Source organism: Rhagoletis pomonella, unplaced genomic scaffold (genome assembly GCF_013731165.1).
Source record: "Rhagoletis pomonella isolate Grant_MI unplaced genomic scaffold, Rhpom_1.0 Rhpom_scaffold_00014, whole genome shotgun sequence".
Lineage (NCBI taxonomy): Eukaryota > Metazoa > Arthropoda > Insecta > Diptera > Tephritidae > Rhagoletis > Rhagoletis pomonella.
This window is the reverse complement of record NW_023458568.1, coordinates 3,179,812-3,194,136: the sequence shown is the minus strand read 5'-3', so window position 1 is coordinate 3,194,136 and position 14,325 is coordinate 3,179,812. Positions and strand designations below refer to the sequence as shown.

Here is a 14,325-nt window from a genome sequence, read left to right as displayed (position 1 = left end):
CGAGTATATTTGGGTAATCCCTCAAGGTTTCGAGGATAATCGTAACAGTATTATATTTGGGTGATTTTCATATGTGTTATTTATAGGTTTTAGAAGCTGTAACAGAATCTGATTACACACATAAATATGCAGTATTTACTGCTACTTCTTTTTCTACTTTGTTTCGCCAACAAGTAGGAATATTTTTCGCGCTAAATTTTTATTTGGTTGGTACACTTCTGACTTTTGTGTTCTGTTGCTTATTTTGTATGCAATCCTGCTTTTACTTGATATGAGCACAAGCAAAAGTGGTATTGCCGGGCAATTACTGCAAGTAGATACTTGCATTTTTTATGTTTTGGGCTTTAGTCTGTTACGAAACACGAAAAATAAACTAAAGCAGAAATTTAAAGTTACAAGCGGGCCCATGCGCAGTCTGCGCAGACAGAAATACACAGTGAACTCATCCCTCTTTGTAGCCACAGATAGAAGCAGACTGTTCTAATAGTTCGCGGAAATAATTATTCTTATAAAGCCCTTATTTTTATTATACATATATTACAAAGCATTAATGAGATTTATAGTACATCAGAACTTATACTTATTAGGTACATACATAAAAACATATTACAAACTGACTGATATATGAGTTGAAGGAAACATGGTGTCACTTACTTTGTTTACAAAATTGGAGGAGAAAATATATTCAGAATTAACTTTTTGATTAAATGTTTCTTTAACAGAAACAATAATATCTGAGAATCGTCTTACTCTAGTTTAAAACAAAATGGTCCTCTACCCGGAATATTGGCAAAGTTCACCTGCACTGAAGCAAACGCAAGACCGCTGTTAAATTTACGGAAATTCTCCAAATAGTGTTTTGTGATGTCAACATTGCGCTTTCAGCTCATCGCAGACAGAAATTGGTGGTAAACTCTCCTTGCTCTTGTGGCAACAGATGGATGCGGTATTATCAGCTGCCTCGCCTGGATAAAGTTTAGCTGAGCAAAACTCACATATCTTTTCCATGCGTTCAGCACAATTTGATTCTATCTCATCGTCTTTAAGGAAGAGACGTGCACCGCAATACGTCTTTGGTAGCTTTTCTTGCCGCCTCCTTGCACTGACAACTTCACTTAATCGCTGAAAATATGATGGCACCAAAACACTACTAAATTGGGGAGTGAATTTTGGCCTTTGTTCGGCCAGTTGTTTCTGCATTTGGTTCTGCATACATTCCCTAGCTCGTTGCAAATATATCTGCCGTAGTTGCATATCTTGGTTTATTGGAAGGCAATTACGTTTTTTGCGATCAGCTGACACTCCCATACACTTTTTTCGAGGCATTGTTATGCGTAATTATATTAAATTGAATCCTATAGTAGTAAAAATGGTCATTTCGATCAACAAAATAACTTTTTGAAATTATAAGGTTACCGATTTTATGTAGACCTTATTAGATAAACGCAATATGCCAGTATATCTAATGGAAATTTTGGATTTTTCCGTAAATGAAATGTTGAATTGAAAATCACCAAAAATACCATAATACCAAACACCGATATGCTTATCATACCAATAATACTCGTAATAAATGTATTGCTTAGCAGTTCTCATAAAAGGAATATCCGAATATTTTTCCGACAGTAGCCAGAAACAATATTGGCTGCAAATAAGATTGTGATGCGAAATTTACAAAAAATACCATAATACCAATATACATATGAATGTACTTACCGTATCTACAATTTACGCGATAAATATATTTCTCAGCTTTTATCATAAGAGGAAAAAGTGAATATTTTTAACTGACAGCGCAGCCTGCTACAATTCTTATTATTGAAATTCCTTTTATTTGGATTACAGTTATGTTTGAGCTTGAAGTCACAATAGCACAGTATTTTGAAGTTAAGTGTTATTATGGTGATGCCACAGATGACGCGCTTTAACGGCTTCGTTCATGTACGAATTGTGTGGTTTATTTTGCAGTATTGAGTAAGAATTCGTGAATGATTTCATGAAATCATGAAAACTAAAAAAAAGCTGCATAAATATTTAGCAGCTATCAATACTAATCAAAAGTTTTGAAAAAAATGTTATTTGTAACTTTTTATTTTTATAGTTAAATATTTAAGTGTTTTCTGATATTATTTTAGACATAATAATCCATTGGGAGAAAATAGTGTATTTACAATTTTTTATAAAGAAATAATGTTTTATTGATGCTGTATTTATAAGTAAAGATATATGCTCGTATATAAATATATATAAGAACTGAGGAATACAAAAAGCATTTTATGTTAAAGATTTAGATTTTGACGTGAACGATTTTGTTAGTTGTGAAGACTTTATATAATTTTCAACAGTTTATACTTACGGTATGCGTAGTAGCGCGTAAAGCGCGGTTGCAAAATCGAATCCCAATACGATCACAATATGGTTTTCGGCTTTTATATTTGAATTTATGTAAGTATATTCACTACATTTAGAATGAAAAATCTTAATTTAATGTGAATTACTTGGAACAAATTGTATTGTATTTATTACTTCAATAGTAAATATTTTACTGTAAAAAATTAATAACAGATTACCTACTTATTAACGGATAGGCCTTTTAAAAGATCGTAATTGTATAAAAAAATGTTGTGCTCACTTTACGAATTCGTACCTTATTCTGTATACATTTTTGACCTCATAATTCATGAACAAAGGAAACCCCTATAGCGCGCCATCTACCGACTGACATAGGCAATTAGTATTGTAAAAGTATTGAAGTGCTATTGTGACTGTAATCTCGGTTTATTTTTGTTTATTTGTTATTGACGTTTAGTTTTTCTTCTTTTTGCTCATGAATAAATCACAATAAGCAATTTTCAGAGTTTTATTTGCGAAGGTTTATTCAAAGAATCGGGGGGCTGCTTGGACTCGTCCGCACGGATCTGTTAACGATCTGTCTGCATACAAGTGCGTGTGTGTATGTGTATTACATGTGTAGTGTGTGTACAAAGTAAATGGATAAGTGAAATGTCAAAGTGTTTTGTTTAATATGGGTAGATGTGTGTGTGTGTTAGGATGTGGTGCTGATGAGGACCTCTGTGGGCGGTGGTTTCGCGAGCGGTAGTGCCAGCCTTGCCATCGCGAAAGGACCCATTTAGCCACTGATATATAGTTATATATATTATGAAAGCCGTTTGTTTTCTGCTCCAAAAACTCCAGAACAGCTGTACACCACATACGCATTCTAATGTGAGAAATTCAGTTTGTATGGGAGATGCCACGCCCCCTTTTTTATAACTCACGGAAAAGAGTTTGGCATTGATATTATATTTGTGGGAAGTTGGCAACCCCCAAACAAAGGTTCCACAAACCACAAACTACAAACGACATAGCACTCTGCACTTGGCAAGAAAAACGGCCCACGGTAGCGGCTTTAAAAGACGGGTTTTGCGGTTTTTTGGCGCAGTAAGACGAGCACACGAAGACGTAAAGCTAATAGATTTGTCGTAATCTTTCACTTTTCAATCACATTTTTCGAGGGACAAGCTGTGCTCTTTTTTTCTAATTAAATTAAATTCATTGTCAATCAAAACAATTTATCATTTACTCAAAAGGTTCTAAATAAACGTGAATTCATCTGATTTAAACCGCGTTATATACCTTATTCTAATTGGATAACCGATTCACCACATATTTTGGGGGCTCAGCCAAAAGTTTCGTCAATATAAAAAGACAAAATTTCGAGACGCGAGATAGTACAATAACGAAGAAGTATAACATCGATCAATTCGCCAACATTTCGCTTAGTTACATCGTGAGAGTTTGCTTAAAATGGCCTGTTTAAACGACTTCATGCGTAGCAGTCTGCGCCATGGCAGCAACTCTAGCATAGTAGCTATGCACAAATACATTTTTCACACGGAAGGTGACCGAAATAATCGTCAACGACTACGTGAATTTCAAGACTTTGAATTCGACGAGCACAGCAAAGAATATGAGGACAAGAGAAAATACGATAGTGATGTGCTGAGCGACCTCGACTTAGTGATTATTTGTAACTCTATGGGCATCGATTATAGCGTAGCCGATGTTCACTTACACATCTTCAGGAATTTGCGACACAATCATCTACTTACCGAACGTAAAAACGACGAAGATGATGATGAATACGACGAATGTGACGGTGAAGGCGAATGCAGAGTTGAAGATGACAACGGCGAAAGTTACAAAGGAGTAGAACATTGCGCGGAGCCAAAAAGGTGCGGCGAAAATCGTGCACCTAACGACGAAAGCGGAACAAAAAGTGTCAACATGAACAAAAGCTACGGTGATATGCGCGAATCAAAAGAAATGCCAAAATTTGCGATGACGTTTCGGGATATTGAAGACTCAATCAGAATTTTTGATGGCTCGGATGAAATGCCGGTAGAAATTTGGGTGCAAGAATTCGAAGAACAAAGTACGTTAATGAACTGGAATAGTTTCCAAAAGTTGGTTTTCGCGAAACAAGCCCTAAGAGGAGTAGCAAAACTTTTTGTATTTAGTGAAAAAGGACTTAACTCATGGGGCAGCTTAAAAAGTGCGATTCTGTGCGAATTCAACTCCACAAACAACAGCGCGCAGTTGCACAAGCAACTATGTGATAGAAGAATGAAAGAAGGTGAAAGCATAAAAGAGTATTTTTACAATATGAAAGAAATTGCGAGTCGCGGTGACATTAAACAAGATGCGTTTATTCAATACGTAATCGACGGAATTAATGACATTTGTGTAAATAAATCAATTTTGTATGGTGCAAAGAATTTTCACGATTTTAAAGAAAAACTAAAGTGCTACGAAGCGATGCGCGCAAACTATTCGAAAAAACAGTTGAAGACAACAGTGAAAAATAACTCTAATAAAGGCGAAAGAAAAGAAATAAGTTGTTTTAATTGCGGTGCGAAGGGTCATTTGTCGGCTAATTACATAGATAAAGAAAAGGGTAGAAAGTGCTTCAAATGTAATCGATTCCATATTTCCAAAGAATACAGCGATACAAAGAAAAGTCCCGCAAACTCAAATACGCGTTAATTGTTCGTAAAACACGACTTAACTAGCAAAGAAGTAACAATCGGTAGTAAAACATATACAGCTTTGTTCGATACCGGGAGTAAATTTAACATAATTACACAAGACGTTTACAATAATTTAAAATGCCCTAAACTACACGAATGTAAAGTGACTCTAGTCGGATTTGGTGGAAATTCGAACGATAACAAAATAAAACCATGCGGATATATTAATCAAGAAATAGAAATAGACAAAAACATATTTGATTTAAGATTTTACGTGGTACCCTCGAGGTGCATGGACATAAAAGTGATTCTTGGGGAAGAATTATGTTTGAAAGGTAAATTACCATCAATCGCAACGGTGTTCAAATCAGATGTTTGCATAGTGATGAGGACGTGGGTGCCGAAGTTTCTTTTATGAAGGTCGGTGCGATCGTAGAAAAACCTGAGCTCGACATTGATATCAGCGCTAGTAAAGGTGCAAAGCAAAAAGTGTATGATTTGGTTGCGAAATATAAACCATCGAAGTCTAAAACAACGAACGTTGAAATGCATATAGTATTAAGTGATGAGACTCCAGTATTTTCAAGACCACGTAGACTGCCATTCTCTGAAGCAAATATTGTAGAGGCATAGATAGACGAGTGGCTAAACGACGGCATTATTGAAATTTCGCACTCAGTTTAGCAGCCCAGTGGTCTTAGTGAAAAAACGCGATGGTTCACAACGACTATGCATTGATTTCAGGCGAATAAATAAAGTAATAGTTAAAGATCACTTTCCACTTCCCCTCATAGATGATCAGTTGGATCTTCTGCAAGACGCAACAATCTTCAGCACCATTGACTTAAAAAATGTATTTTTCCACGTACCTGTCGCGCCATCGAGCAGAAAATATACGTCGTTTGTAACAAAAAGTGGACAGTACCAATTTTGTAAAGTGCCCTTCGGTTTGTCGAATTCACCTGGAGTTTTTCAGAAACATGTTAATGCGATATTCAGAAATCTTTCACGTAGGGGCATTGCGCTACCGTACATTGATGACGCTATTATCCCTGCAATAAATGAGGAGCAGGCTTTAGAAAATTTAACTGAGGTTTTTAACACCTGCCGCGACTATGGTTTATAAATAAATCTGGCAAAATGCCAATTCTTAAAGAAACAAGTCGAATTCCTCGGTTATATAATCGAAGATCATAAACCCCGTCCAGCACCCGGAAAGATAGAAGCTGTGCATAATTATAAACTACCAAAGACACATAAGCAGTTATTAAGTTTTCTAGGCTTGGCTTGGTATTTTCGAAAATTTATCCCGAGTTATTCCATTACTGCCAAACCGTTGACAGACCTGCCGAAGCATAATAATAAATTTCACATTGACGCAAAAGAAGAACAAGCGTTTAACTCTCTAAAGAAGGCACTAACCCATAACCCAGTACTAGGCATATACAATCAAAAATACGAAACAGAATTGCATACGGACGCTTCGATAGACGGATACGGAGCAGTTCTACTACAGAAATCTCCAAATGACGGCCAGCTACACCAGCTAGTACATGAGTAAGAAAACAACGGAGTGTATTTATTGGGCATTCGGTTCAAGCTCATCACAGATTGTGATGCATTTACAAAAACACTAGAGAAGCGAAACTTGTGTACGCGTGAAGCACGATGGATTTTGCTCTTACAACAGTTCGATTACGTAGTAGAACATCGTGCTGGGTCTCGCATGAGACACGTAGCCCCACTCAGCAACCATACAGTCATGATGATAAGGGACGATGACCTCATTATCAGAATTTGTCAAGCACAAATGCACGATGAGGCGCTAAAAGCTATTCGAGCCGTTCTGAATAGCAACTGTGAATACGATGGCTATTTCTTAAAATCAGATATTCTCCACAAGCTTGTTAATGATTCCGAGTTGGTCGTCGTACCAGAGAGTATGCATGAGCAAATCATAGGTCGTGCGCATTCCAGAGGACATTTCTCTGTGAAGAAAACAAAGGAGCTAATATTAAATGAATTTTTTATACCACGTATCGACGAAAAAATCAAACGACACATCGCTTGTTGCGTTCCCTGTATTTTAAGTAGCCGTAAGTCGGGTAAAAAGGAAGGACTACTCCAGCCTTTGCAGAAGGAAGATTTACCTTTGCACACCTTCCACATCGATTTTTTTGGGGCCACTGGAATCAACCAGCAAGCAGTATAGGCATACTTTAACTGTAACAGACGCATTCACGAAGTTTTGTTGGCTATACCCCACAAAATCAACCACGACGAAAGAGGTTATAACCAAGTTACGCAACCAAAGTGTTTCCTGGGGAAACCCTTCCCACATAATCACCGATAGAGGCACGGCCTTTACCTCAACAGATTTTCAAGCTTACTGTAACGACGAAAACATCTAGCTGGTTCAAATAACAACCGGATTGCCACGCATGAATGGACAAGTGGAGAGATTAAACGCAATTGTCATCTCAGTATTGGCTAAACTCAGCAGTGGCGACCCTACGAAGTGGTACAAATTCGTAGATAAAGTTCAACAGGCAATTAATTCAACATTCACGAGAAGCATCAATACAACTCCTTTTGAACTGTTATTCCGCACGAAGATGAGAACAAAGGAAGATCATGAGATCCACGAGTTAATTCAACAAGAAATTACCTCTTCATTTATAAATACGCGTGAAGACCTTCGAAAGCAGGCAAAGTTGCAGATCCTAGAAGTCCAGCGGGAAAATAGGACAACATACAACCGCAGACGCAAGCCAGCACATCAGTACAAAGTCGGCGATTTAATTGCTATTAAACGAACTCAATTTGGTAGCGGACTTAAACTGAAATCCAAATTTTTGGGACCGTACCAAATAACCAAAGTAAAAGGTAATAACTCCTATGAAGTTCGTAAAGTCACCAATTCCGACGGTCCGATTAATACATCAACTTGTGCCGAGTATATAAAGCCGTGGGTTCAAATCGACGACCAAGACGACGAAGCATTCGGGTCGAACGCTTAAAAGGATGGCCGAATGTGGGAAGTTGGCAACCCCCAAACAAAGGTTCCACAAACCACAAACTACAAACGACATACCACTCTGCACTTGGCAAGAAAAACGATCAACGGTAACGGCTTTAAAAGATGGGTTTTGCGGTTTTTTGGCGCAGTAAGACGTGCACACGAAGATGTAAAGCTAATAGATTTGTCGTAAATTTCAATCACATTTTTCGATGGACAAGCTGTGCTCTTTTTTCTAATTAAATTAAATTCATTGTCAATCAAAACTATTTATCATTTACTCAAAAGGTTCTAAATAAACGCGAATTCATCTAAATTAAACCGCGTTCTATACCTTATTCTAATTGGATAACCGATTCACCACATATATCTCTATACTAAGCTGCAGCACTCTACGATGTATGCTTCCAGGGACATGTTGTGTGAAAACTTCAGTTTGTATGTGAGCTGCCACGCCCCTTGATATATCGAAATTATTTTTCTTCTATTATCATCCCTGGAGAGTCTAGATTTGATGTCCAAAATTTCAAAAATATCGGTACAGTCGTTCTCGAGTTTTTCGAACAGAAAAAACGGCTTTCAAAATATATATTAGTAAAGATAACAAATTGAATATATTTTTTAATTAAATGTGTCCTATGGAAAAATGTTTACGAATAATTTTTTAAATAATTGCAGACATTTGAAATTAATTTCAAGTATTTTCTAAGAAAGTGGAAGCATTCAAACGTACAAATGATTTTTCATTAATTTTTCAACATAAGCAAAAACTGGAGCTTTCTTAAAATATTGCCAGGAATAGATCGACGCGAATTTCAGTTATCTTAAAAAAAAAAGAAACTTGAAATCGGTTCATATTTGGGCTCTCAAAATTGATTTATCCACATCAACCTTGTTTGCCCCACTGTGCGCCGCCGAAGAAATAGTCGGATTTCAGCGAGCCCGAAAGAACAACTGGTACGGTGACGAGTGTCAAGGAGGTGCAGTGAGTGAAAAAAGATGCCGCTTTTCAGGGCCACACTGCGATCGGGAACGCAAGCCATGTGAAACCGTTACAGCGGTCACGTGTACATAGCTGGGTGCCAATCGAAAATGCTTCATTTGGAAATTTCAAGACCCTACCCCCTAATTTTATTCGTTTTTATGAGAAATAATATTGCCTATTTTTATAGATTTTTTACACGTCTTTAAAAGGTCGCGACCGGCCGATTTATGCGAGAAAATAGGATTTTGTAGATTTATGAGCTTTTGAAAGACTATTTTTGATTCGATTTCAAAGACCAAATATGATCTGAGAAGGCATTTTTAGTTGATATTTTTTATCGGGTAAATTTAAAAAAAATACCCATATTTCTCTTAATTTTTTTAAATTTTGAACACTGATAATTTCTATAATTTCAAAATATGGAGTACTATCAAAAATTAAATCTATTTTGAAATAAACTGATACCTCATTTATTGAATTCGCGTAAAAATTGTCGAATTTAGGCGACTTTTCTTAAATACGGCGTGAATTTATATGTGTATATGTACCGGAATTCCAGATTTGTTGAGCAGTGTGGCTAAGGAGTTCATCAATATTTATTCAAAATTGATGTATACAACTAACTTCGACAATTTTTACGCAATTGCAATAAATGAGCTATCAGTTTATTTAGAAATAGAATTAATTTTGGACAGTACCAAATATTTTGAATTTGTGGAAGTTATCGATGGTCAAAATTTATAAAAACTAAGAGAAATATGGGTTTTTTTTTTTAAATTACCCTATAAAAATCCCAACAAGCCAAGTCCAACAATAGAATATTATATACCATTTTAAAGGCCTATATACGTATCCTCTTCTCAGATCATATCCGATCTTTGAAATCGAATCAAAAATAGTCATTTAAAAACTCATAAATCTACAAAATCGTATTTTCAGACATAAATCGACAGGTCGCAACCTCTAAATGACCTTTAGAAAATGTATAAAAATAGGTAATAATATTTCTCATAAAAACGAATAACATAAAGGGTGTAGGGTCTTGAAATTTCCAAAAAAAAAAACATTTTCGACGGGCACCCTAATACATAGTCGTGTACATTCTAGACTTAAAAAAAAAATATTAAAGGAAAATTTTCTCACTGAAAAAATATTTATCCTCACGAAAAAGATTAAACAAGAAGCTTTACGTCGCATTACCTGAGTGTTTTTCGTTTAACCGGCAATCGTGTACCCGAGTATCATCAGCCCTAATATGTACATATGTATGTAACATAGGAAATAAGCTAATTTGGTCTTATTTGACCAAGACTCAGCCCATTTACATAAAAAAAATTTGCTTATAGAATAGAAAGTTGCCTATGAATATTAAATCAGGGAGTCTTTGGTTAAAACTCCAACTGAAAATTCTGGGAGTGCACTATTTTTCATCCTGAGTTAAACTACAATTTTATGCTATAGAGTTAGTCAATAAAGTTCAGGTACATCTGGTTTTTTGCAATACGGGCAACTATTTCATAAATAATTGGTTTTTCACAACTTTTTTATTAAAAATGTGGTTAATTCTACGACAAAAGCCCTAAAAATAAGTGTTCAAAACCTTTTCTTTAAAATATTGCACTTTTTAATTATACCATTTAGAAACAAGTAAAAAAGTCTAAGTTCGGGCGGAGCCGAACATTAAATACCCGGCGCAAGTATTAAATATATATGTTTTTTCACCTTTCCGAAACCTACCGCTAGATACCTTAAATTTCGAAATATTGAAGTTTCAAGCATTTCTGAAATTTGCCGTTATATGAAAAGCGGCCGTAATTTTAGTCCGATTTCAATAATATGTGGCAAGCACAATAACCACACCGAGTTTGGTACAAATTGGTAGAACGGTTACCGATATACATATATGTGATCATAAGTGGGCGGTGCCACGCCCGTTTTCCAAAATTGTACCATTAACGTATTTCTTGGTAAAGAATTGTGGCAAGCATCAATTTTGAATAAATTAGCTTCAATATTTACTGATTTATCGAAGATTTTGTATTTCTCTAAATTACCGTTATATGGGATGTGTGCGTGGTTATCGTCCGATTTCAAAAATTTTCGGCGATTTTTTATGCTGTACCAAGGCAAACAACTGTGCCAAGTATGGAAGAAATTAGTGCAGCGGCTCCCGAGATATACACATGTAACCATAAGTGGGCGTGGCTCCGCCCATTTTCCAAAAATTTATAACACTCTTAGTTGTCGTCTAAAAATTTTTGTAAATATTAATTTTGAGTGAATAATCTTCAGTAGTTACTAAAATATCGCAGTTTTCGTATTTCCGAAAATTACCGTTATATGGGATGTAGGCGTGGTTATTGTCCTATTTTTTAATTTTTCGGCCATTTAGTATGCTGTATCAAAGCCAACAACTGTGCCAAGTTTGGAAGAAATTGGTGCAGCGGTTACCAAGATATACACATGTAACCATAAGTGGGCGTGGCTACGCCCATTTTCCAAAAATTTATAATATTCTTATTTTTCGTCTAAAAGTTATTGTAAATATCAATTTTGAGTGAATTATCTTCAGTAGTTACTAAAATATCGCAGTTTTCGTATTTCTGGAAATTACCGTTATATGGGAAGTGGGCGTGGTTACAGTCCGATTTCGCCCATTTTCAATACCAACCTACCTTGGAATAAGGGAAACCTACATACCAAATTTCGTTGAGATATCTCAATTTTTGCTCGAGTTATCGTGTACACGGACGGACGGACAGACGGACGGACAGACAGACATGGCTTAATCGATTTCTTTTTTCATCCTGATCGTTTATGTATACATTTGTCTATATCTATCTCGATTCGTTTTGGCTGTTACAAACAACCGTTATGTGAACAAAATTAATATACCGTTGTGCACAAGTGCGCTCGGGTATAAAAAAGTAGTATGCAGGTTTCTAGCCCATTTAATTTTAGTAATAATCTTCGATATGTTTTTTATATGGAGAATATGAGCGACACCTTCAACAAACAAAGTTGTCAAAAATTAATGGTAAGTCCTAGCTTCCTCAGACTTGCACTTTACTGTACTAAAAAACTGCATACTTTAGTCTAAAGAGTGCAATATTTTCATGGAAATTTGCAGAATTTTCTTTAATTTTGCGCAAGGTTGGGAACTCTGATTTATGGGATTTTTGTTGTAGAAATAACCATATTTTTATAAAAAGTTTGCGAAAAATAAAATAACTAGAAAACAGTTGACCGTATTGCATAAAACACTGTATGTACCTAAACTTTTTTGACTGACCGATGTCTCGGGAAAAGTATATTTTCATAACTACATAGAGTTATTTATTTACTTACCTCTATAAACTTATGTTCAAACAGCCACGAAGTATAAATTGTCCGTACAAAAAGAGGCGATGTGACACACGCATATATTACGCAGTCCCAAATATACATATAGCTGAAGGCCTTTTGATTGTCGACCTCAACAAACTCGTCGATTTCGGATATTTTAAAACTATAAAAAGTATATAAAGAATAATATTTAACAGGTATGTATATATAATTAATATAATATAATAATATAATTAATCTGCGATAATAATAAAGTCACTTATTTGAATTTTACCCCTTTTAAATTATGTCTGTAACTTTACGTCCCACCGTGGAGTATTTGCATAGTAAAACCGACCAATGACACGGGTAAACGAACATAAATCGATTACTTACCACCATACGCACCAGCGTCAAAATTTCAAAGTTCTACGAAGTACCGTTACAAAGATATAGCGAAAGGAATTTTGGCTTAAGTGCTAAATTGTACTCTGTTTACATATTTTTGTGCCCGCAGTGTCGGTTCAAGCCTTTTTCTCCGTGAACAATTCTTCATTGCAGAGGGGAATTGTTACATTTTTGTGTGAAAGTTCTGAAGTGCCTCTATTATTCTTCCAAATATGGACTATTTACCAACATTTGAGATAGATTTAGATTTTATTTATTTATTATTTCCTTAAGTCAGCACGCAGTTCTTAAGGAGTTTGCTACGCTTTCTACTACGGTTTTCTAAAGTTTTTTGTGAAAAAAGAGCACAAGGCAACCCAGGTTTGCAACAGAAATATGTGCCCGTTCCATTATTTCTTGAGGAAAGAGTGAGGCAACAGGCTGTGAAGTATCAAAAATGTCGTTTTCTTGAGATCTGCATACAGGCCATTAGGTGTTAAAATACTTGGTCATTGCAGAGCACTTGTGCGATACAGCGACACCGATATTTCTGAACAGTTAGTAGAAGAGGAAAATTCTGTGTTCGTTGCTTCAAATATTGCACTCGAATAAGGCAAAAACGGCACATCCTCTGCCCTTTGATGCTTGGTCAAGGGAGATGGTTGCCTAAATGGCAAAGATTGCTTAAAATGGCAATATTTTGAAATGCGTGAGCCCGATAAGGATAAGTAGGCAAAACATGCACTTTTACAGGGTTGAGTGTAAAACAGTGTAAAACGCAGGGTTGCACGAAAGAAAAGTTGAATGGCTAAATGTTAGCTGGCGACCAACTTCGTTGGAAGCAATGAGTTGAAGGGGCGCTCAACCAGACGTTGAATGCAAACGCGAATATTTCGATATTTTTTCATATTTTGATATTTTTAGCCATTCAACTTTTTTCCGGGCAACCCTGCGTAGAGTTGTTGAACAAATTGCAAATGTTGAACGCAAAGCTGAGCAATACACTGCTTAACATCAAACACATTTTGCACCATGGAAGAACTAAATTTTTTGGAACAAACGAAATCAGTGTTAGTCAGTGTTATTGTGGCTTATTAACATTTTTGTTTTTTTTTAATATTTTTATTGAGCTTCGTACCACGATTGTTTATTAAGAAAAATTGAAAAAGCAACAAAGTCTAAGCGGTAGAAGTTATAGCACTATTTCGGAGATCACCACATCTCCTCATCAGATATCTTTTTTCTCCACTTCAGCAGGGATCGAACCTGCGAATTCGATGTTCAAAGTCAGTAGCGTTAACCACTGAGCTATGTACATCCCGTAAACTCTTGTTGCTAATTCATTTTCCTTATTCAACCAACTACTATCAAGTGCAGCTGATTTGCCGCTATTTAAACTCGACAGCGTGGTTGTTGTTGTCAATTCTATACATCCATTTGCTTATTTGCTTTTTTGTATAGTTTCAGGCAGGCTCTTCCTAAACTATGTATTTGTCAATGTTATTGTGGCTTGTTAACATTTTTATTTTTTTATTTTTTTTATTTTTATTGAGCTTCGTACCACGATTGTTTATTAGGAA

General features: G+C 35.8%; 1 protein-coding gene across 2 annotated transcripts in view; it reads right to left on the bottom strand.

Annotated features, from left to right (window-relative positions):
- Positions 1 to 14,325, bottom strand: part of LOC118749173 (E3 ubiquitin-protein ligase listerin-like) — a gene marked incomplete in the record, with an annotated part of 227,841 nt that overhangs the window by 85,224 nt on the left and 128,292 nt on the right. For both annotated transcript variants that reach the window (XM_036483948.1, XM_036483949.1), the window contains 1 exon segment: positions 12,383 to 12,542. In XM_036483948.1, coding sequence (XP_036339841.1) covers positions 12,383 to 12,542 — 160 coding nt within the window.